The sequence below is a fragment of the Lineus longissimus genome, chromosome 19, assembly GCF_910592395.1.
Source record: "Lineus longissimus chromosome 19, tnLinLong1.2, whole genome shotgun sequence".
NCBI lineage: Eukaryota > Metazoa > Nemertea > Pilidiophora > Heteronemertea > Lineidae > Lineus > Lineus longissimus.
The window spans coordinates 6,665,047-6,687,410 of NC_088326.1; the positions used below are offsets into that span (position 1 = coordinate 6,665,047).

Genomic DNA, 22,364 nt, shown 5'->3' on the forward strand with positions numbered 1-22,364 from the left:
AACAAACACTGGACTGGACTGGACTGGACTGGACTATGACTCAGCGCCCTCCACCACCTGGATTTTTCTAAAAGTTATACAATTCCCACAACCCTGCCGAATCTCTTCCCGCCTAATTCCATCATCAACATCATGAACATGGCGTCACCCGAAAAGTCGCCCGGGTTTTATCGTAGATTTTACGATAATTGGCGACGACAGAATAGGTATGGTTATGTATTATGTAAACAGAAATATGTACAAGTGCCTGCTCTAGACATCTGAGTGATTTGTGGGTCTTGACATGCCATTAACATGATGAAATTGGCAGATGTGTGCCACCGGACCGGCCTGATAATATCGATAATTCATCGTAGTGTATCGCCTACACTCATAACATGGAGGTTTACCTCCGAGCTTATAATAACTCGAGCACATGGCATAGCCACGGCGAAGATGGAATTGGCCACTATAAGTTTATCAGACTGATACCATGTCCCATTTCCCCGTCGTTTCTCAATACATTGTTGTCGCCATGTTGATGCAGGCGATGGTGAGCAGTGACGTTGAATCCAGTCCAGTCCAGTCCAGTCCAGTGTTTGTTGATCCAGGGTTTTCGAATACCCCTCAGCAACATATGATTGGCAGAAGGAGGCATCGCTTGTTCTCCAAAGGGTAGCTTTCTACAAAGGTGGAAAACGTAGAGGAGTGGAACCCTCTGTGTGGTTCAGAACACCAGGTAAGTTACTTGCTAAGGCTGAAATATCAATTGAACAGAGTATTTGGAGTTAGACACCATGTAGTGTGTACTTTAGCGGATGTCATGGAGTTGAGGTGACTGGCATTGATTGGTCTATGCATATTGATTCAATGGGTCATCAGATGTGATTCAACCCGGAGGGGCAAGGTTTCTTTCAAATTGGTCGGAATAGTGTTGAATTTCAACTCTCACTAAGCCAGCAAACTTTCAGTTTCTTGCTTTATCACTAATTTATTTTTGACTAACTGTGAATTTGTTACCAGTTCATTTATTGATGTTGTCTTTCAGTTGACCAAAGTGTTGTTCTTGATTATGTCAAGAAAGTTAAAGAACCCATGGACTTTTCTACTATCCTAGAGAAACTACAGGTAAAAAATCAATCAGGTCAAAAGTAATTGCCTGCATGGTTTATAGTCTTCCATTACCAAATCTGCTTTGTTTGCTGCGAATTCCTGAAAATTTAGCTGTCTTTCTTCACTCTACGTCACTGCTCCGCTCCACAGGACTTGTCCAAACTATTAATGCTCCCCAAACAAAACGTTCATTGTTCACTCTCTTCAACGTCCCAATTCCTGCCTTTGTGGACCAATTCCTGGGCATCTGGTCTAGCACGATCTATTAAGTCGTGGGATTTTGGTCCAACAATTCCAAGCCAGTGCAACCCATCTAACTAAACCTTGGTGTCTTTTGCCACACCCTGTGCTTCTTGAAGGAGTAGCAGGTGCGCTGTACACTGCTAATGATCTGCATTTCACTTGTTTACCATGGTTCATTATTTTCACTCTTTGTCTTGTTTATTTTCAGAATGGAATTTATAAAGATGTAGAAGCGTTTCACTTTGATATGCTTCTCATTAAAAGCACCTACAACAGCCCAGCTGACCAAGTGTATGCAGATTGTGAAACTCTATTCAAATATTATGAAGTGGAATATGGAAAGTTACTGAAGAGATTGGAAAAAGTAGATTAATCATGATACACCATCAAATCAGCTACAACAAACATGTGGTCATACTCACAGGCGTCCTCTCCTTTGAGTTTCTTTTCTCTCGTGAGCTACATGTAAGGGGGAGGGAGAATACACACTGTGAATACAGGGGCCACATACAGAAATAGTAATGGCATGATGTGATACATGTAAAATGAAATGGCCAGGGCCATTGTGCTCACCTCATGTGGAGGAAAGATGGATAAAGAGCATGGTATTGTGTCATGTAGTGTTAGGTTTGATGTAGGTCCAAGCAATTACAATTTCCCCAAAATGGCCAATTTACAGTACATTCGACCTCTGTGACCTTGAAAAGTAGGTCAAATCAAAGAAGACCCGGGTGACACATTGAATGGTTGTTAGAATTAGATGTACCTATGATATAAAATTGGTGCCAATCGGGCAAGTCATTACTAGGAATAATGGCATTTTGAAGAATTTAGGATTTGGCCCCCTCCCTGGAGGCCAAACGGCAAATCAGATTGCACCAAACTTCGGTACCTAAGATCACCTGACCAAGGGGTACATGTGTACTTAATTTGTGATCAATAGTCATTGCAGTTAAGAAACGTGCCATAGTTACGGCCTGACGGTGAATTTACGCCATTTGACCTCTGTGAGCTTGACAAGAAGGTCAAATTAAAAACCTGTGTGACATATACTGTATGGTGGTTAGATGTACCCATGATATCAAATTGGTGGCAATCGGGCAAGAAGTTAAGGAATAATCACATTTTTAAGGTTTTTGGATTTTGCCCCCTGGTGGTCAAGTGGTGAATCATATTGGACCAAACTTCGGTCCCTGAGATCACCTGACTAAGGGGTAAATGTGTACCAAATTTGGTATCAATAGTCATTGCAGTTTAGAAACGTGCCATCGTTACATCCGAACGGCCAATTTACACCATTTGACCTCTGTGACCTTGAAAAGGAGGTCAAATCAAAAACCCGGAGGATATATGATGCACCTTTGCTAGAAGTACCTACCATATTTTTTTCAAAATTTCCCGACTACTATTAAGGGGGATATTGCTTATTTTCACTTTTAACGTTTGGCCCCCTGGTGGCCAAACCATGAAACGAATCGGACCGAAACTTGGTCTCCAAGGTGTCATTACATAAGGGTACATGTGTACCAAGTTTCAACTCAATAGCTCTAACAGTTACGAAACGTGCCCTGCTAACGGACGACGGACGACGACGACGACGACGACGGACGACGGACGCCACGGTATGGGATAAGCTCACCTCTGCTAAGAGGTGAGCTAAAAAGCAATGGGTGATACAGAGATACCCTTCAATGAAGTTGCGCCTTTCCGGGTGCCAATGTCTGGGCATATCACAAGCAACGACAACATCATTATTCCCAATGACGAATCGAAAAGGAACTATTTACTAGTATTTTCCTTGCAATTTTGATACCCGCGATTAGATTTCAGATGATTTTAATTTAACAAACCACAATGATGTCCAATTCAAGTGGATCACATAGTGGTGCATTATAAGTATAGTACTGTATGCTTTCATGCAGACAATTCACAGTATGGTATAATAACTATGTTCGTTTTGCAGGTTAAAACTGCTCAGAATCAAAAGATATGGAATATAGGCTCCTTCATGCATGCAAAGAAAGTTGCACGGGAAGATGGTACATTGAAGATTGTCGGTGACCAGATCAATAAAATGGAGGCTACAATAATGGAAAAAGAAAATAGGATCCATGAACTTAATGCTGATGTACGTATTTTCATTTGAAAATTTTACTGTAAGCATGTTTTTTTTATAGGAAGGAATTTGCTTTGGATGGTTGCAATGCCTGAACTTGGCTTTTTGAAATGTGACAAATCTTATATTCTTATGAGAAAAAAATGGTGTCCAAAATCTTTGAGCTGGAGAAATTTTCCAAAGTTTACAAGTTGATACTCACGAAACGAGTTATTGGGTCACTATTACTCAAGCTTTAATGACCTTGTCAAAAAAGCAAGTAAGCTGAAATGAAATTCTGGACAGGAAAAATCCAAAATAATGACTAAGCTGGTAATAATGTGCTTTTGAAAAGTTGCCAGTGTGTCACATTCCATTAATCAGCAACATCGAGTGCAGGAATCGGACAAAACTGAAAGTGCATGTCGTGATTATGATATTTGTATTACAGATTGCATGGCGCGAAAGGATCAACTGTTCCTTCAAGAACCACACAACAACAAAAGAAAGTGCTGTCCAGGTAGATGTTCATTTAAAACCAACGCAAGGTGCAGTGCCAACTATACCAACACGGGTTAACCAAGCTAACTCGGAGTCCGTAAACATTCATCCTCACACAGCCAGACAGAGAATAAAAAAAACAATTCGTGCTGTACAACATATTCATGGTGAAAATCGCCAAAGTGTGGTTGATGGACTGTGGCTAACGACAGTACGGACATTGACACGAAAGGAATTAGAAAAATATGTTGGTAGAAGTAAAAAGTGTAGAAATCTGAATTTGGGAAGAGTGACCAAACCACATGACCGGTTTTCAAAAGAAAATATTGTCAGAAGTGTTAGGAATTTGTACAAGGGTGGACTGATTAGCAGTCGCAAGTATTCCAATATTGTGAAAGAAACCAGTGCTACGTCTAAACCAAAACTTGTGCCATACAAGTCACTAATAGCAGAACGTAAAACGATTCAGTCTCGGCTGGAGGTTACTAGGTTTTCTGATGGCGTTGATGCTTGTTACCGCAATTTTGAAACTGCTCTATTTGAGGTTGGTGCTGTTTATCTCAAGATAGATGAGCACTTGATGTCAATGACAGGTTCAGGGTTGAACTGGTTTAACCGCAATCGTGGTCAGTTTTCAGTTGCCCTTGGTGCTGATGGTGCTCCTTCTGGTAAATATGGTACTAGTACATCCCTACTGTTCTCTTTACTGAATGTTGTTGACAAAGTTGCAAGTTGTGATCACAACTATTTGCTATTTGGCGGTAACGTGAAAGAAGATGACGAGAGCATCATGTCATACCTGAGAAATCTTGTGCCAGAAATACAGAAAATTGAACAGAATGTTTACAAGATTGGCGATACTGATGTTACTTTCAGTTTAGATCTCATTCCAGGTGATAACAAATGGCTTGCCTCTATTTCGGGTGAACTTTCAAATGCCGCAACATATCCATGTAGTTTTGCAGATGTGCACAAAGATGAGTTAAACAAAGTAGATGGTATTGTTGGTTCAGAGGGCTATTGGAAGCCATGGGATTATGAAAGACGACTGGCCTTGGCAAAGAAAGTTGAAAAGATGAAAGAAAACAATGCATCCCGACCTATTATTCTGAAAGAAATGGCAAAAATGAAATCTAGGCAAGAATTTGTTCCGGTTCTGGGCGAGTACATTAATAAATGTATGATAGATCCACTCCATATGAAGAACAATATGTGTCGGCAAATGAACGCATTAATTGTCAATGAGGCCATTAAGAGAACAGATGATAGCATCTTGAAAGGAGGGCTACAGTCTCCTAAATTTGGCACTTCACCTCTAGGGAAATATTTCCATGCCCTGAAGAATAATCTCAAAGCTGGAAAATTGTACATCCAGATGAAGAGATGGTTTTGCGAAAACAAGGCATCCGATTTTTCAAAGTCCTGTAAGATTAGGTTTACTGGTGAAGAATCGCTCAAGTTCTGCAGGGAATTCTATCATCTCATTGCGGCATGTGTTCAGTCCGATGGACAAACCCCTGATTTCCAATCATTCAGGCTGTTGGTCCTTCACCAAATGTGTTTGGTAGGAAGAGATGCAATAGCCCTCATGTCACAAATGAAGTTCTCAATGTATGACTTGCAGTGCCTCAAGGAAAAGTGTGAAACATACCATAGAATTCACGCAATGTTTCTTGCTCATGTTTCATTAACAACCTGGCATGCTGGCTACATTGTCCCTTATCATGCTGGTCTTGTGTATCTCAAATTTGGCACAGGATTGGGTATAAACACACTCCAAGGTAGAGAGGCAAAGCACAAACAGATTGCCAACTATGGTAAGTTTTCCACTCCTGGGAACAAGTGGGAATGCATATTTCGACATGAGATCGCACAACTCATATGGCTTCCTGATAACGATGCACTTGAGGAGGCGAAACATATAGAACGGTCTAGGCGAAAAAAAAGTAAACTGCATGTCTATCTTGAAGGATCGTTCAAAGATGATTGCTCTTGTCGACCATCTGATGATGTAGACTCTCCCTGCAAATACTGCAGTCACCCTTGGAAGAATTTGATCATTGATTCTTGCAACAATGGTAAGATAACTCCTGAACTGAAAAGGGTGCTTGAGAAATTCCATGCTAAATTGCACTGAAGTATTGAACTGATGCATCCCTGCATGTACACTCTGGTAGGAAAGTAAAAGGACACCAAATATATCTCAGTATTTCGGAGGGATTTATGATTTAATGGTAACTCTTCCCTGACCCTGTATTTTGTGGTTTTTACTCCGTGTCCAAAATGGCTGAAAGTGATACTGATGATGATTTTGAATAATGAATGTATTTCACCTCAAATTTGTGAATGATGAACAATGATCAAATGTTTAAATTAATGATGAATATCCGTCCAAATGGTACTTAAGTGTTGATTGTTTTACTCCTGCTTTTTTCGATATAAATACATGTTGAAATTCAATTTTTGTGTTGTTCTTAAAATGGTCTTTCCACACATAGCATCCCATGATGATCCATGACATTCCCAAACACCTTGCAATTCATCAACTATAGGGCCGTTTAGACGACGCGAAAAAATCCGGATGCGTCCCGAATCCGGATTAATTTTTCGTCGTGTAAACGCAAAAAGATCCAGATCAATGTGGTTGCATCCGGACTAAAAAGGTACCATCGCCTTGGGTGGTTTTAATCCGGATTCATCCAGATTCGATCCGAATGCGGTCTTTTCGCCTGTCGTCTAAACGGCCCTATTGTACAATAATGTTGCACCTTGTAATGGCATGGAGATGGCCCTCACTCACTAAAGAAACCAGGCCTGGATATGCTATGTTCCCTATTCCACTCTTGTCTGGCCACAATTACAGTAGAACCTCTCTATCAAGGACACCCTTGGGACTGACAAATGATGTCCTTAATAGAAAGGTGCCCTGATTACTAAGGTAAAAAGACGAGAGACAAATCTCAGATATAATTATACGACTTGAAAGTTGTAGGACTAGTAGCTGGAGCCATGGTTGCAATTTCGTGAATGTCTCTGGAAGGGACATTGTGTCAAATTTAATGACCTCGGTCCTTCACTAGAGGTGATAGCAACAAAGTTGTCGACGTGGAATTTAGTCTCGTATCACATCTCCTATTGTGTTGAAAAAAGTTGTCTTCCTCTTGTAGTTTCAGGGCAGTAGGAGTCCCAAGACAACATGTTACTGCTGGGACAAGCATGTTTTGATGTGGCAGGAAAGTCCGAAACAAATTTAAAATATTTCACATCCTGCTCTTGTGGCACATTCATCCAAGAGGTTCCATGGACATAGACATCATTAGGACATCTGAATGTATGCTCCCTCCACCATGGATGCTTTTGAACCGTAAGGGCATGCACTAGGTTTTATTCACATTGTCATTGCAGTTCTGAGTTCTGTCTCGTACAATGTATGGAAGGCTATCCAATGGAAAGAAATAGGAACAACATTTTTTATAGCTTTTTACTGGGCTACTCCAAATTTATTCAATACCTCAAATGAGGCAAAAACAAAAAACCTATTGGCGTTGTGCCTCATCGTCAAAGTTAGTGGATGTGTGTCATTAACCACAACCATCATGCTGTTTCCCTGAAATGCAAAAAAATATAATTTAGACTCATGAATTAGAATGCTCTTGTTGTGTCCCACAATCCTCTCTACACAACCCAACTTGCCCAAATTGCAAATTATTATTTTATCAATTACTAGTAACTGGCTTCCATGAAAGAGTCGAATTTATCGGCCACGGGGGGGGGGGGCATCCCTGACGCTGTGGAAGACTCTCTGATGCACTCAGGATGCTATCCCGGGATGCTATCCCGGGATGCAATACTAGACTTTACCTCTCCATCCACCTTCCTCAGCAGACTGTTGCGGGGTGTTGCTGGGTTGGTCTCCATGGCCCAGAAATTAAAGAGGACCAGCACCTTCTCCCAGCTGGTGATGGCGATGGTGGTTGTAGCCCTGGTCACCTTGATGGTGGTCTTGTAGTCGTTGGTGCTGACCAGGGCCCTCACCTCCTCGAACACCTCTGTGGGCATATCACTGGAATAAAAATTTCGAATAAAGTATACATTATATAGATACAGGCCTATCCTATAGTATTCGGGGGGGGGGGGGGGGGCGCTGTGATTTCCACTTTGGCTTGGCCTACTCGAAGATCCAAGGCCCGGTGTAACACTGTGGTTGTTCCCCATATCTCAGTGTTTCCATACAATAGACAGCGACCACGACTTTTCAAAAGGGGGAAACACAGAAAAACTTGTAAATCTATCTTTGTCTGCTCCCAAACAAAGAGGAGAAACATTCAAAAACATTACACCAGGATTAGTGTTAATTTCTCCTATTTCCCGGTGTCCTTATCCTATAGTGTACTTAAGCAAATAAGAATCAAAAGCACTTTGAAGCAAGTCATGCTCTATAATATTTACCGAAAAATTCGGACATTCCTCCTTGGGGCATTTGCCCTCATCAGCCGGAGCAGCTGTTTGTGGACCAGCCCAATCTCCTTAATTACAGCAGGATAAATCTGAAATAACAAAGACATGCTGAAGCGGTATAATATTTGACACATTATTAGCAGGGGCGTAGCCAGCTTTTTTATGGGGGGGGGCAAAATGACTGACTCTTCGGCCAGGAAACAAGCATTAGCCTAACTGATTAGGCCTAGCCTGCGTTACTAGTAATAAGCTGCATCCAAACCCGCGAAAAAGCCCCCCCCCCCCCCACCACCACCATCTAAACTTTACAATATCATTTTTTGGCGTGTTTGCCCATTCCCGCCCTCCAGTTCCCGCCACAATCAAATAGATTCGATTCGTGCAGAGCGTCTCATCCCATGGCAACGTTCAGGCGGTGAAGGTGATGATGTTATGGTCCCCTAGGTCAGTTATGCTGGCTCTACATTCCAGCTCATGGCTTATTAATCGTGCTTCTGAACGAAAACAACGCCTACAAAGATTTATGACCGCTGTTTTTCAATTCTTAGTTGATTATTATTGCTTCTATCGATGAACAAATATGTGAAATGACGTAAGTGCGGTCCACCGCTTTTTTACGAACAACCATTCGGAAACCTTCGGGTATTTTCGGCTTGGCTGTCGAAGTCACGTCTTTACCGCCCACTATGTATAAAAATCAAATGTTTCATAATGCTCTCTCTCATAAATGCTCTGTTCGCCCTATGGGCCATATTGAGTGATAAAATAACTTGAATTCGATGTTTACCTGTACTAGCTGGTGCCTCCTGGACTCAGCTCGCCCAACACTCTGGGCGTACTTCGCCGTCAGGCAGGCCAAAACTCCGTCCAGTTCGTGGCTGAATGCCACAAACCTTGACATTTCCTCCGCATCAACAATTTTCCATTGAAACTTTCTCCGAAAATTGGAGAAAGCTCCAGTGACTTCTTCCTTGAGGTTCTCCATTGTTCAAAACAGAAATCATTCAAATTACCCGCCAAATCCTTATGAGGGTCAGTCAATGGGTGTGTGTGTGGGGGATGTGGGGTGGGGGAGGTTACTTCACTCGAGTCCTTCAGGGCCAGGTTGAGGACTGGACATTATTACTTTTGTTTACACGTATTTTGCTTCCCGCTCTAAGAGGCCTGACATGTTGCCCCGCGCCAAAATCATTCACCTTCCCTGGAAGAGTTGTTCCCGAACACCCCTGGCCTCGCTGCTCATTAGACTCTTTCAGATACAAATACTTCAACGAGAACTCGCCCGTATATGTCTCAAGATTGTACTTTTTTTATTCAGAGAGCAACTTAAACTAGTATTGGGCAATTCGCCTAACAGCAAATTGCAGACCATATCCCTGGTGAAAGTATTTTGTCATGTTGAGAAATTAGGTTTGCACCAGGATATAACCAGATAAATCAGAGGCAAATAACCCTGAATAACCAGCTGAATTAGGTTGTGACAGTAGGTGCATCATAAATACTAGAATTAGCGATGGTTCTGGGACTGCAACAACTCAGCACATGGATGGTCAGAATCCAGCAGACAACAAGCAAATGTAATCTGAATCTCAACATCTTTCGTATCTTTTGATGAGTTTTCTGGTCGAGTGAGGGAAACCAGTTGGCCATCTGATATGGCTGGTGGGGATGAAAGCTCCCAATGTTGGGACGACCAATAATACATTGCGTCTCCACAGTATTTATATTATAATACCTCCCTCCATGCACACATGGTTCTGCTGCCAATTTTTTCTTCAAATGATCTAGGTGTCAATCATGCACTTGTGTGTACTAGCACCACGTAGGTAACTTCTGATCTGATCTTAAGTGGCAGGTTTTTGGTGCTTTGTCCTGGTGCTCATTTTTAAGATGACAAAACACTGTCACCAGGGATATGGTCTGCAATTGCTGTTAGGAAAGTCACAACCTGGGGACAAAAAATAAATGTGATTTAGACTTCGCATTCCTTTGAAGTGTAGGTTGCAACATCCCAGGCCATTGATGCATGCATGGTCACAACATAGGGGCAACCGGGAATCATGGCAAGGATTTTTACAACCATTCTTTTGAGGTGTAGATTGTGATGTGAGGGAAGTGTCTTGATCTCTACATAAAATTCCTTCGACATGGTGCAACAAAACAGTCCAGTAGATATACATGGTCATAGCATGCGGCATCGAGACAACCAGTATGCAAGGTTACGGCCAGGCCCAAGGGGTATGACCGATCAGCACTAAGAGTAAAAACGTAACATGCAATAATATCTTTTTAAACTAACTGCCACAGTAGGTTTATTTATTCAGTCTTTTTGAAGTAAAAGTATTACAGTGAAAAGAACGAAATACGGCTGGAATATTATACTGGTTTGTCGTCGGACGGCAAATTCAGCACTGCACCGATGTCAAGGTTAAGACGGTTATACGACTTTGCCTCATCAGCTCCTCGTGGTCAAGGCTCCTATATCCGTGACTGATGCGGTCGCAGAACAGAACAGATGCTGATCATCCCCGTCACTGCGTCAGGCTGTAAAACAGAGCGAGGAAATATTTTAACTTTCCACCAGAAGTTTTATCATTCATTATTCAGACCAACAGACACTGACTACCTGCTAATAGTCTATGAATTTCATTGTCATAATTCAGAACAAACACTTATCACCTTTGCTGACAATATTTTCAGAAGGTGTGTACATTCGTGTGTCCATTTACACTGCACGTGTATACGTGCTTTACTGTACATTTCTACAGGAGTGAGCAGGATGTACAGAAAAACGATCTCCAAAACTGTTGCTTTCAGCACTCGCGACACGTTAAGCGAGGTTTTAGCAATTATTTTCAGTGAAGGTATATCTCATGTGTAGAGTCTGGGTGATTTTGAGACATTCTTAGGTGTTTAAGGCGCACAGTTTGATGAAACTTGCCCGAATTCGTAATTTTTTTGATGAATGTATATCCGCCATTGCGGGGATCTGGAAACTTTCGGATGACAAGTTTGCCTCAAAAGATGGACGTGCTCCCTATAATCACCCAAACTAACAGCGAATATATATTCTTAAGATCCTTTTCTTGACCTCTGATGAGTTAATTTTGTCTGATGCAGTGTTTCAACACAAATTTGAGGGCGATTACAATCACGAACAAGAGGCCCAAGGGCCTGGCGCTCAGCTGGATGACCTAATAACATAGGACTGAGGGTGTAAAGTAGTAAATATCGGCTTTATACTACTGTTTGAAGGTCAAGAGAACACGTTATACCACTAAAATTTCCAATGCAGAGCTGCCAGCTGGATGAAATATGATTGAACTAATCAGCCATGGTATGTAAATATTACAGGAGGCAACGGAATATATCCCTAGTTCAGTATGTTGTATCGGTAGCTTTACAGAAAAGAAGTGTCAGAGAGGATGAGACTTCTCCATGGACAACTGTGGTATGTCCAGGCTGGGTTGTACAGCATAAGGATACAAAATGCTGTCTGTAATTGAGAGGTATCCTGATTTAACAGAGGTCAAAATAAATAGAAATGACCAGTTTGGGACTAACACCACTGTCTTTTTTTTAATAAGGTAAAGATTACAGGAGTCAACAAAATTAATTTTATTGAGAGAAATTGACCTGTCCTGCAGGTGGTTGGAATTACAATACAAAGGGTCATGACATTGTGCTCTACTGCGTATCCCTAGTGAGTCGATCTATCCTTGGCGCAGACAGGTTCAAATTGGCTACATCTTGAATAGATTGAATTGCGATGAAAATCTAATGCAATAAAGGAGCAATATCGAAGAGACAAATTAATCAAACCAATTGTCCACAGACTCGGACCCTGAAATGGCGTGATGTATGCGTGCATATAAAAGTATATCAATTGGTCCGATAGAGATGATGAGGCAATGTCAATATGCCTTGTTCCTTAGTCAGCAATATGCCCCTTTTTATACGGAGAAGAAGGAGAACCCAGATAGGCCTTCACATGTCGGCTTCCAAATGGCTCGAACCAACTGTACTATCACTACTATAAATTTAAAATGCGTGCTCCTCCTACATGTAGCAATGTCTCGGCCAAAAAGGCACTTAGTCGACAGGCAAGCTAGAAGTTCAGTACCGTGAGGAGCTCCTTGGTAAGGCCATGTCAGGTTCCGCACGCCTCTTCATATACATCAAGTATTGAAAGCTGTAGTGAGCACATAAAAATACCATGGTCACCTTAATTTGAAAATCCCTTCATAATCAAGGGCTACCTCTGACTAAAACGATAGATGCGAAATGCAATCACCTACAGTACCCGCCTCGTTTTGAAAATAGATTCTTGGGATTTCCTCCAGATGAAACATGGCGGCCAATTCAGAAGTGGCGGGCCTGTTCGATGAATTTGTTCCGAGCCATTTCGGCATCGCAAACTCATGCGAGAGAGCGAAAGAGATACTGTGCTCTTTTGAAACGTTGACATTCCTAAGTATTGACAATCATGTCATATTTAGGTCGAAAGAAGAGGTTGCGGCTGTATCCGAATCAGTATCACCGATACCGTCTGTTTCTCCTCAACCATCTGATTCTTCTTCCGTGACAAACGAAAACAGTGATTGTGAAGTTGAAGTGTTGCCTCAAATTCCATTAAAGACTCACCCGAAGAGGACGACTGTCTCAAAATGTGTGGAGTACCTTTCAACACTGAAGAATATGGTGTATGACGTTACTGATGAGGAGGACTTGAACAATTTCCAGGCAGTGCTCCAAGAACAACTCGATCGCCTGAAGGCTGGTTGTGATATTGATTCTGGCTTGACTGTGCTAAATTCTTCAAAACAGACCACCAAAAAAAAACCCATCCAAAAGCTGGCAACCACCAAACATCCCATCAGCTTAGAAAAAAAAATTTTTTTCAGGGCGCGTAGGTAAAAGGGCAAATCTGATGAAGACGAACTTTCAAGTCAATGTGCCAGTGGACTTAAAAATACCTCGAAAAAGAATGAAATGGCCAGGGCCATTGTGCTCACCTCATGTGGAGGAAAGATGGATAAAGAGCATGGTATTGTGTCATGTAGTGTTAGGTTTGATGTAGGTCCAAGCAATTACAATTTCCCCAAAATGGCCAATTTACAATACATTCGACCTCTGTGACCTTGAAAAGTAGGTCAAATCAAAGAAGACCCGGGTGACACATTGAATGGTTGTTAGAATTAGATGTACCTATGATATAAAATTGGTGCCAATCGGGCAAGTCATTACTAGGAATAATGGCATTTTGAAGAGATTAGGATTTGGCCCCCTCCCTGGAGGCCAAACGGCAAATCAGATCGCACCAAACTTCGGTACCTAAGATCACCTGACCAAGGGGTACATGTGTACTTAATTTGTGATCAATAGTCATTGCAGTTAAGAAACGTGCCATAGTTACGGCCTGACGGCGAATTTACGCCATTTGACCTCTGTGACCTTGACAAGAAGGTCAAATTAAAAACCTGTGTGACATATACTGTACGGTGGTTAGATGTACCCATGATATCAAATTGGTGGCAATCGGGCAAGAAATTAAGGAATAATCACATTTTTAAGGTTTTTGGATTTTGCCCCCTGGTGGACAAGTGGTGAATCATATTGGACCAAACTTCGGTCCCTAAGATCACCTGACTAAGGGGTAAATGTGTACCAAATTTGGTATCAATAGCCATTGCAGTTTAGAAACGTGCCATCGTTACATCCTAACGGCCAATTTACACCATTTGACCTCTGTGACCTTGAAAAGGAGGTCAAATCAAAAACCCGGAGGATATATGATGCACCTTTGCTAGAAGTACCTACCATATTTTTTTCAAAATTTCCCGACTACTATTAAGGGAGATATTGCATATTTTCACTTTTAACGTTTGGCCCCCTGGTGGCCAAACCATGAAACGAATCGGACCGAAACTTGGTCTCCAAGGTGTCATTACATAAGGGTACATGTGTACTAAGTTTCAACTCAATAGCTCTAACAGTTACGAAACGTGCCCTGCTAACGGACGACGGACGACGACGGACGACGACGACGACGACGACGACGACGACGACGACGACGACGACGACGACGACGACGACGACGACGACGGACGACGGACGCCACGGTATGGGATAAGCTCACCTCTGCTAAGAGGTGAGCTAAAAACGGACAATGCATCGTCAAAACGCGTGTGTGATTGCGCAGGAAGTCACGAGATGCCGCTCACACCAGCTATGCCCTCCATGTCATCTGTGTCATTAGAGACACCCGTATCCTCCAAGCCATCCGTGTCGCCCAACGAATTCGTCTCGTCTGAGCCATCCATGTTCTCCAAGTTATCTGTCCCCTTCAAATCCAAGCCATCCGAACCCTCAAAGCAATCTGAGTCACAAGTGTTTGCCAAGCCAACTGTGTTCTCCAAGCCAAACGTGTCCGCAAAGCCATCAGTGCCAGCCGTGCACTCTTTGAACAAAACTGTTGTGAAAATTGCTCCTCACAGTATCACTTCACTTCAGCTACACTCGCTTTGTTCTGAACTCCCAAAAGGGAAACTTCTGGCACTGAAAGCAATGGACCCAGTCTTCAGGGAAGGTTGGCTATATGACGAAATACTCAATGCCTATTTCAATTGCTTGTGTCGTGAAAACCAGAACTTACTATATATCTCCTCTTGTTCAATGCTCATCATTGAAAAAGGTTCCAGTATTGGTTCATTGTTCACGGAAGAGAAAGAAAACTTGGCGGGAAAAACTCTCATCATTGCGCCGTGGAATTCTAGTGGTGGTCACTGGGTGATGGTGTGTCTTGACATTGTGAATAGGGTGGTCATTTATATGGATCCATCCCAAAAAATTGTTGATGGAACAACAGGTGTTAATAGTGTGAAAGCCATCATTGCCCTAAGAATGATGGCCAGGGTGGCCAAAGAGAAGTTTGGCATACAGAGTGTGGCACTGTCATGTCCTCCGCACTCCACGCAGAGTGACGGTTCTAGTTGTGGTGTGTATGTGTGCTGGTTTGCCCACCAATTAGGCTTGCAATGGTCTGTTACACAGCATCTAGACCAGCGTCAGTTCAGAGGACTAATTCTTGAGAAGATCAGGAAATATAATGTATTGTAAAGTTATTGCGCAGTTCCAATATTGGTTTTCGTTGTTCATGACACCTTGGATTCATTGCATTTTTATCAGTGATTGTTGTAATCAGTTCTTCCAGGATAATACTAGAGAGTTCTTTCGATTCTGTACTCTGTCAACGAATATTAGTAACTAGTATTGTATAAAACTATGTTGTCCTTATGAATATATGTATTGAATTTTGCATTCTCGAAGGTGTAAGAACTGCATTACATGTAATCAATATTGTGCCTCAGTTGTGTCTTTCTCATTGGGCACTGTTCTTGCCTGGAGCTTGAAATAAAAAGGTATCTCACAATATTATTCATGTTATTGTCAGTTCAACTTCTTTCCAGGGCAAGAAAATATTGTCCCTGCCCTGTCATCTTGAGGTGCCAATCTAATCTCCCTTGCAACACAGAAACTTGGGACTGTTTATAACGGTGTTGGAACTAGTGTTACGTGGAACAACCAACCCAGTATTCTAGTATAATTGAAAGATTTTGGCACCTAAAGATAAACTAGAAAAAAATGTTTTTGCCCTGCAGCATCCTGAGGAAATCAGTAGGCCTACGGGCTGTTACTCCCCCCTAGTCCAAGGAGGAGGACAAGAAGAACACCTGAACTCGGCGGCCCAGGATTGCCCTAGCTGGAGCTAAAAGAGCTACATTAACTGAACTTCACTCATTAATCCTCAATTGATCTGGTACCATGATCTTGCACCTTGGATGATGCTTGAATTACTGGACAGTGCTGGACGCAGACGTCGTACCCACCCCCACCCCCACCCCCTGCCGGGTCCCTACCAACCTGGACCAACCTACATGTCCTAGTAACCTCTGAAGGTAAAAGGGGCGTGGCACATTAGAAATATCTATCTGCTAATAGCTGATTTGAGCCATGGGATTTATGTTCAGGGTTCCCTCCAGGTGCTCTGGTTTCCCCCTACACTACCTGAGGTCCCTCTGCACTAGATTGGGGATTAAAAAATTATCAGAAAAAAATTGACAACAAATGGCAGAAAGTAACTCTCATTTATGTGGAGAAATGACAAACTAATGTTATTACTCTCTATAAATACAGATCAAGCAAACACGTGTCAAAAGTTAAAAATAAATTATCCCATCGGAAAACCCTCAGCCCAAGAATAGATTAGTGACGTCATTGAGTTAATTTCAAAACGAGGCGGGTACTGTAGGTGATTGCATTTAGCATCGTCCGACTAAAACAGCACCCATAAACAATTGACCACCAATTTGACCCCAGCTCCTAACTGCGGGAAAACCCAAGTCCAGCAACCAAAAGTACCAAAAATACATTTTTGTTTACATTTGAACTGCACACATGCGTTTGTTTACAATTTCATTTCCCGCGAAATCTCGAAAATCAGGTGACCTGCAATCGTGGATTGAAAATAACATTAACCTGGGTTCAGGTATACCGGCTGTTCCAATCATCCCCCAACAGCCAGCTGTTCAAAAGGTAATGTTATTCACCCCACAGGGAGTGCAGGTAATTGATTAAGCCCCTGCATAACTTAACACTATAACAGCAATGGCTTGGCTTCTGTGGTAAGGAGAATTGACAGTTTTTTACGGGAGTAACATTATTGTGTTGCTTAAAACGTCTACTTTTTACTCATGTAAGAATCGTAGTACTAATAATAACTTCAACTTATTTTCCGGTTATGATGGAAACTTCGGAAATTAGTTCTATTAATTCTGGTAGTTGATAAAGCTTGGAATCAGTGAAACCTTGGAACCAGTGATAAACCTTGGAATCAGTCCTAAAAATGCATAAAAACATGAAATAATGCCATTCGAACCTAACGTGGTTACGAATCAACATTTGGAGCTTATTCTTACATGATCAGATCGGAATTTTATGGTAATTTAGAAATCTGTCGCATATCCGATTCAATAGTCTATATTTTAGAACAACCCAGTTGTACCTCGCCTCCAGTGTACAGTACTGATCTCCCAAATATGGGAAGACACGCCCACCACACACCCATAATATGGACCAATAGCGCTCCTCTTATAAATACGCCACCACCACACGGGGCCTATTTGAACTACGGATCGGTCTGTTCATACAGGGTGATACAGAGAAAATTGGGGGCCTGTCATGCATTATGCATGGATAAGGTTGACGACTATGTCTAGGCCTAATTGTCTATGATTGACTGATATTTTATAACAAACGATGAATAAAAGAAGCCTAGTCATGTATGTTTATTACCGAAGTTTGCGGATGAAAATTTCCTTCGCCGTGAGCGATTTCTTACATCTTCCAGTACGCATCGAGGGATGCAGAGATCTTTGTGACGTCACCAGTTCTAAGCGGTTTTTTTTATTCACGTGTGTGTTTGTCCTATGATCTCGTGCATCTAGTACCGAGCATAATACTTTATCGTCTATGGAATACAAAACAATCATAAAAACTAATTTTTGCTTCCATTGAAGAGAAATAAAATATTTTAACGAGCACAGCGCATTGCCAATTGATGACGTCATCCTCCACATTAAAAATGTTGGCTTCTGAACTAACTGGCAAGTTGCTATCAATAAAGTCAGCTGGGACGAGACTGTCAGTTGGGAGGGTATAAATCGTGGAAGGAACGCACCCGATTTCCCGCGCTATTTGCACAGTGATTCCATGGTTTACATTGAATATTCCAAGGTTTATCAGTGTTTCCAAGGTTTCACTAATTCCATACTTTATCAACTACCATTAATTCTACTATTCTGCAGGAGTAAATAATAGCCATTGATGTTGACAGCTAAAAGCACGAAAACTTTGTTGTTGATCGTCGGGGCGGATTGATATGTGGTTGTGCGTCCAAGGCGATTAGGTCATTCAGTTAGTTTGAGAAAGATCATGATCATAAAGATGCGTGTTGTGTTAATAGTTTGAACACAAATCAGAACATCACCCATCAGCTGGACTCAGATCTGCATAAATTACGATAAATAATGAGGTCGTCGCTTCAATTTCGCAAAGAAAGTGGACTCCATTCGAAGGTTGTTTTGACCAAATTCCGTTGAACTCATCGTTATGAGGGCATTTGAACACATTCTCGTTGATCTTTTCTATAAACGTGTGAAGTTTCGTACCAAAATTCATTACCGTAAAGGCTTCAATAAGAAAATTTGTCACTTACAAATCATCGCTCCGGTAGAAATAAAAAGGTCGCCGCCATTTTCTTGATGATAGTTCGCCAGGTACCCTCGGCGGGAAATTTAAAGCGGGGTCATCCGGGGTCAAACAACAGTTTTGCTCACTACCGCCAACTGGTGATATAAATCCACACTAATCTATTTTATATCAAAACTTCTGTATCATGAAGACCTTTTCAACTTTATTTCAAGCTTTTATCTGCTGGAATAGAGCGTCAAAAAATTGTTTTTTCATTTACGCATTTTGCCCCCTGGGGAGCTGAATTTGAGTCGAATCGTCCAAATTTTTTTCCGTAAGCAACATTTTCTGCGGTGTTTATAAGCAAGACTAGATTTAAAGTGCCTCGGTTGCATAATTACAAAATGCCCAACTTTGTCTACAGATGGCTGGATGGAAGGATGGAAGGACGGACACCAATTGAATAGCTATTTGACTAGCTCCGCTGACTTTGTCAGCTGAGCTAAAAAATCACACTCACCCAGTCTAGAATGCGTAGACGAAATGTCTGTTGGCTCTTCCATGTAGCGGGTATCCTCCCACCTGTTCAGGTCGGGACAGATCAACGTTGAGCAACTTGCCTAATCGGTAAAAACGCGGGAGGCAGTGCTATTACCGGAACGGTTCAGAACCGGCGATTTTCATGAAAAAATCACCCGAAAACTAAAAAAGTAAGCAACGGCTGCAAAAATAAAGTACACGTTGTTCGTTAGCAGGTTATGAAACGTAACCTAACCAAATTTCAGGTCGTTCCGTGCGGCAGTTTCGGAGATGCGTGTCGAAAACCACATCCCTCGGGTCCTGGCGATCGGCTCAGTAAAAACAATAGACCATATCCACGGAGTTGTGGATATGGTCTAACTACGGGTACACAAGTTTTAGTACATCAACAGCGATAATCATCAACCTTAGGTACACAAAAGTGCTCAACAATATCCCATGCATTGGATTTCAATCGAAGTCCAAACTCTCTTGCCCAAGGAGACATGCACTGTACAGAGATAAGGCGCGATTAGCTACAATGTATCATTCGTATCTAAAAGTACAGGCAACGGCCATGCATGATAACATTGTAACTTTTTGAATGGCTAGAAAACGCCGTCGCGTCATTACGATCTCCAAAACGCGCGGACCTGGGCAAGCGCAATGGAGCGCGTAGTGGCGACTTGGAGAGTGGTCGTGACGTCACTAGCTTGGCACGGCGCGTCATCAGAGCTAACAACGTCACGTCGCGGTGAACTAAAAAACTACAGAGAATGCCATGGATTTGACGAGATGGCTGCACTGTGGAGATCTGAGCACTTTTATGACCGCCTACCCCCCCCCCCCTCGACCGGGGCCGATTTTCGACTCGGGGATGGGCTTCACGCAAAACGTAAAAGATGTCCCCGAGGTTTTACGACGGATTATTATGCTCAGACTACATGCCTATCACCTCCAAGTGTGCTAGACCCCTGCTGATTGGACAGTTTTCGAGATCTGAGCACTTTTATGCCCGCCTACCCCCCTCGACCGGGGCCGATTTTCGACTCGGGGATGGGCTTCACGCAAAACGTAAAAGATGTCCCCGAGGTTTTACGACGGATTATTATGCTCAGACTACATGCCTATCACCTCCAAGTGTGCTAGACCCCTGCTGATTGGACAGTTTTCGAGATCTGAGCACTTTTATGCCCGCCTACCCCTCTCGGCCGGGATTTGGTCACATTTCACAAAAGGTCTACAATAGGGAAATGAACAAGTCCGTATCAACCTGTCAAGTTCAGATGCGACAAGCGCCTAGTTTTGGTGGAGCGGGTCACAAATGTATGTAGCTGAACATTCCAATCTGTTATACACCTTTCCAGAAATGGGGCGCTGAGTGTCCGAAATAGTGATGTCATAAGGGGAAACTAGGCCTTATGGTGGAGGGACAAAGGAGATAGTCATGGTTGACCAACACACTTGAATGCCTTTAACGACGGACAAGGGGGAAAAAGTTAGTTCCAATGCAAGCCACCAATTTCGGGAAGCATGTATAGGCCAACTGGATTCACGATAGAATCTAGGAATAGACAACGATTTTAACTCATCCATGCTACTCAGCCATTCTGTCAAAACCGCATTCTGATCAACTGTCACCTCCGTATCCAATCCCAACCGTTCACGCCAGGAATAATTTCGCCTACGTAGTGTGCTACGGTGCCTGGTCTCGACTGGCCGTCGACAAGTTTCTCAAGTGAACGAATGTTTGTGGTAATCGAACCCTTGGCCACCTTACGTTGTTTTAATATCGCTCGTATCTCCGCGTCCTGCATAACTTTCACGGCCTGACCACGGTCGAATCCAACTCTCCGGTTCGAAGGACCAATGTCAGCCACAGGGCGTCTCCTTCCACGCGGTTGAGCACGGGTTCTCGCTGACAAAATAATGCCAACGGTCCTATTACCCTTTCGTTACTGCAGGTATGTGCCATTCCTGTACTGAGCAAAATTAAGGGATTTTTTTTCTCAAGCCTGGTGCTCAATAACCAGATGAGGTAAAAACAAACTATTGGTTGCAACTAATAACCAATAAACAAAACTTTGATTTCTCATTAGGAAAATATGCAAACTTATGCACGGTAGGACATGTGACATAATTAACATATTCTGTGACTCTATTTCAAATGATTTTATCAAAACCGCTTATAGGGCAATTACCATTAGATAAGTGGTCAAAAAACGTGCATGATATTGGTTTTCGTGGTTGTTGTGCATGTTTTAGAGTAAAACGAAATTAAAAAAGAGCAAAGTTGTATTTTTGGGGGATTTTAGTAAAAAAATTGCCAAAATTCACAGATTTTGACAAAGTGTAAACAAATTACGATAATGCAATTTTCTTGTGCATCTAAACTGTATTCTGAATGTATTTGAATGACAGAAAACGCAATCAGTTGCTAAAAATTGGAAACATGAAGAAAATTTACAAATTTCCCCCGAAAATAATTTTTTTCAGAAAAAGTAAAAATGTTCCCAGTAAACCAAAGGTCTATCCACACAGGTTGTTGTCTTGTGAAACGCATCCAGGCTCATTATACAGCCTATATAGCTGATAAATTACGATAGACTACCCCCAAGACCCCCCTTCACACATGCTCAGTTTTGCCCTTTCTCAATCGAGTAGAAGACCCCTCAAAATCGGCCGAGCCCCTACGGAAACCTACAAAACGATTTGTCATGACTTCGGCTTCAGTCCAAATGGTATTCAAATATGGCAGCACCGTATATATTAAGAAATCAATGCTTTATTGCATTTACCGCTCTGCTGCCCTACCAGTACGCTGCGGTGGGGTGTTGATCTTCTGCTCCACGGTTGGCAAGTAACGAAAGAGTTAAGCCTAAGATCCACACCTAAGGTCATGTTTTGGCCTATGCCCCTCAGAAAGAGCGCCGTGGCCTGGTGGATATGGCATTGGTCTCGGGCCCCTGCGTCCCCGGTTCGAGTCCCACAATGGCCTTTTTGAACTTTTCTGCCATGATTTTTCTTCTAAATTTTCCGATTATGTTTCGTTATTAAAAAAAGCTGACTTTCACTCAAAAACAGACAATATCCTACATCGTCGGTGTCATGTAAGATCCGTTCCATGACATTTCATACTCGAAATATACTAGTATACCGGTATTCAAAACTATAAGTCAGAAGTTATACTGTGGTTTCACTTTTA

The 22,364-nt window shown here is 42.2% G+C and overlaps 2 protein-coding genes across 2 annotated transcripts; one reads left to right on the top strand and one right to left on the bottom strand.

Moving 5' to 3' along the window:
• The first annotated feature begins 117 nt into the window (after nt 1-117).
• LOC135503337 (uncharacterized) lies at nt 118-6,345 on the top strand. The gene is made up of 6 exons (XM_064796883.1): nt 118-206; nt 527-718; nt 1,028-1,107; nt 1,544-1,699; nt 3,299-3,463; nt 3,882-6,345. The coding sequence occupies exons 3-6, from the start codon at nt 1,075-1,077 to the stop codon at nt 6,066-6,068; spliced, it is 2,541 nt and encodes an 846-aa protein (XP_064652953.1). The 5' UTR covers nt 118-206; nt 527-718; nt 1,028-1,074; the 3' UTR covers nt 6,069-6,345.
• A 776-nt stretch (nt 6,346-7,121) lies between these two features.
• On the bottom strand, nt 7,122-9,374 carry LOC135503379 (uncharacterized). Its single transcript, XM_064796938.1, has 4 exons — nt 9,177-9,374; nt 8,381-8,478; nt 7,793-7,994; nt 7,122-7,538 (listed from the first exon to the last, which is right to left on the bottom strand). Exons 1-4 carry the CDS (start codon nt 9,372-9,374, stop codon nt 7,413-7,415), a joined length of 624 nt encoding a protein of 207 aa, XP_064653008.1. The 3' UTR covers nt 7,122-7,412.
• Between the last annotated feature and the right edge of the window lie 12,990 nt (nt 9,375-22,364).

What these genes read in the sequence shown, in the direction of transcription:
- LOC135503337 (XM_064796883.1), top strand. Translation starts at nt 1,075, where the DNA reads ATGGACTTTTCTACTATCCTAGAGAAACTACAG. An exon ending in CTATCCTAGAGAAACTACAG is followed by an intron (nt 1,108 to 1,543) that starts GTAAAAAATCAA and finishes GTTTATTTTCAG; the next exon opens with AATGGAATTTATAAAGATGT. An exon ending in TCCATGAACTTAATGCTGAT is followed by an intron (nt 3,464 to 3,881) that starts GTACGTATTTTC and finishes TTTGTATTACAG; the next exon opens with ATTGCATGGCGCGAAAGGAT.
- LOC135503379 (XM_064796938.1), bottom strand. Translation starts at nt 9,374, where the DNA reads ATGGAGAACCTCAAGGAAGAAGTCACTGGAGCTTTCTCCAATTTTCGG. An exon ending in GGAGGCACCAGCTAGTACAG is followed by an intron (nt 8,479 to 9,176) that starts GTAAACATCGAA and finishes TTGTTATTTCAG; the next exon opens with ATTTATCCTGCTGTAATTAA. An exon ending in AGGAATGTCCGAATTTTTCG is followed by an intron (nt 7,995 to 8,380) that starts GTAAATATTATA and finishes TTTTTATTCCAG; the next exon opens with TGATATGCCCACAGAGGTGT.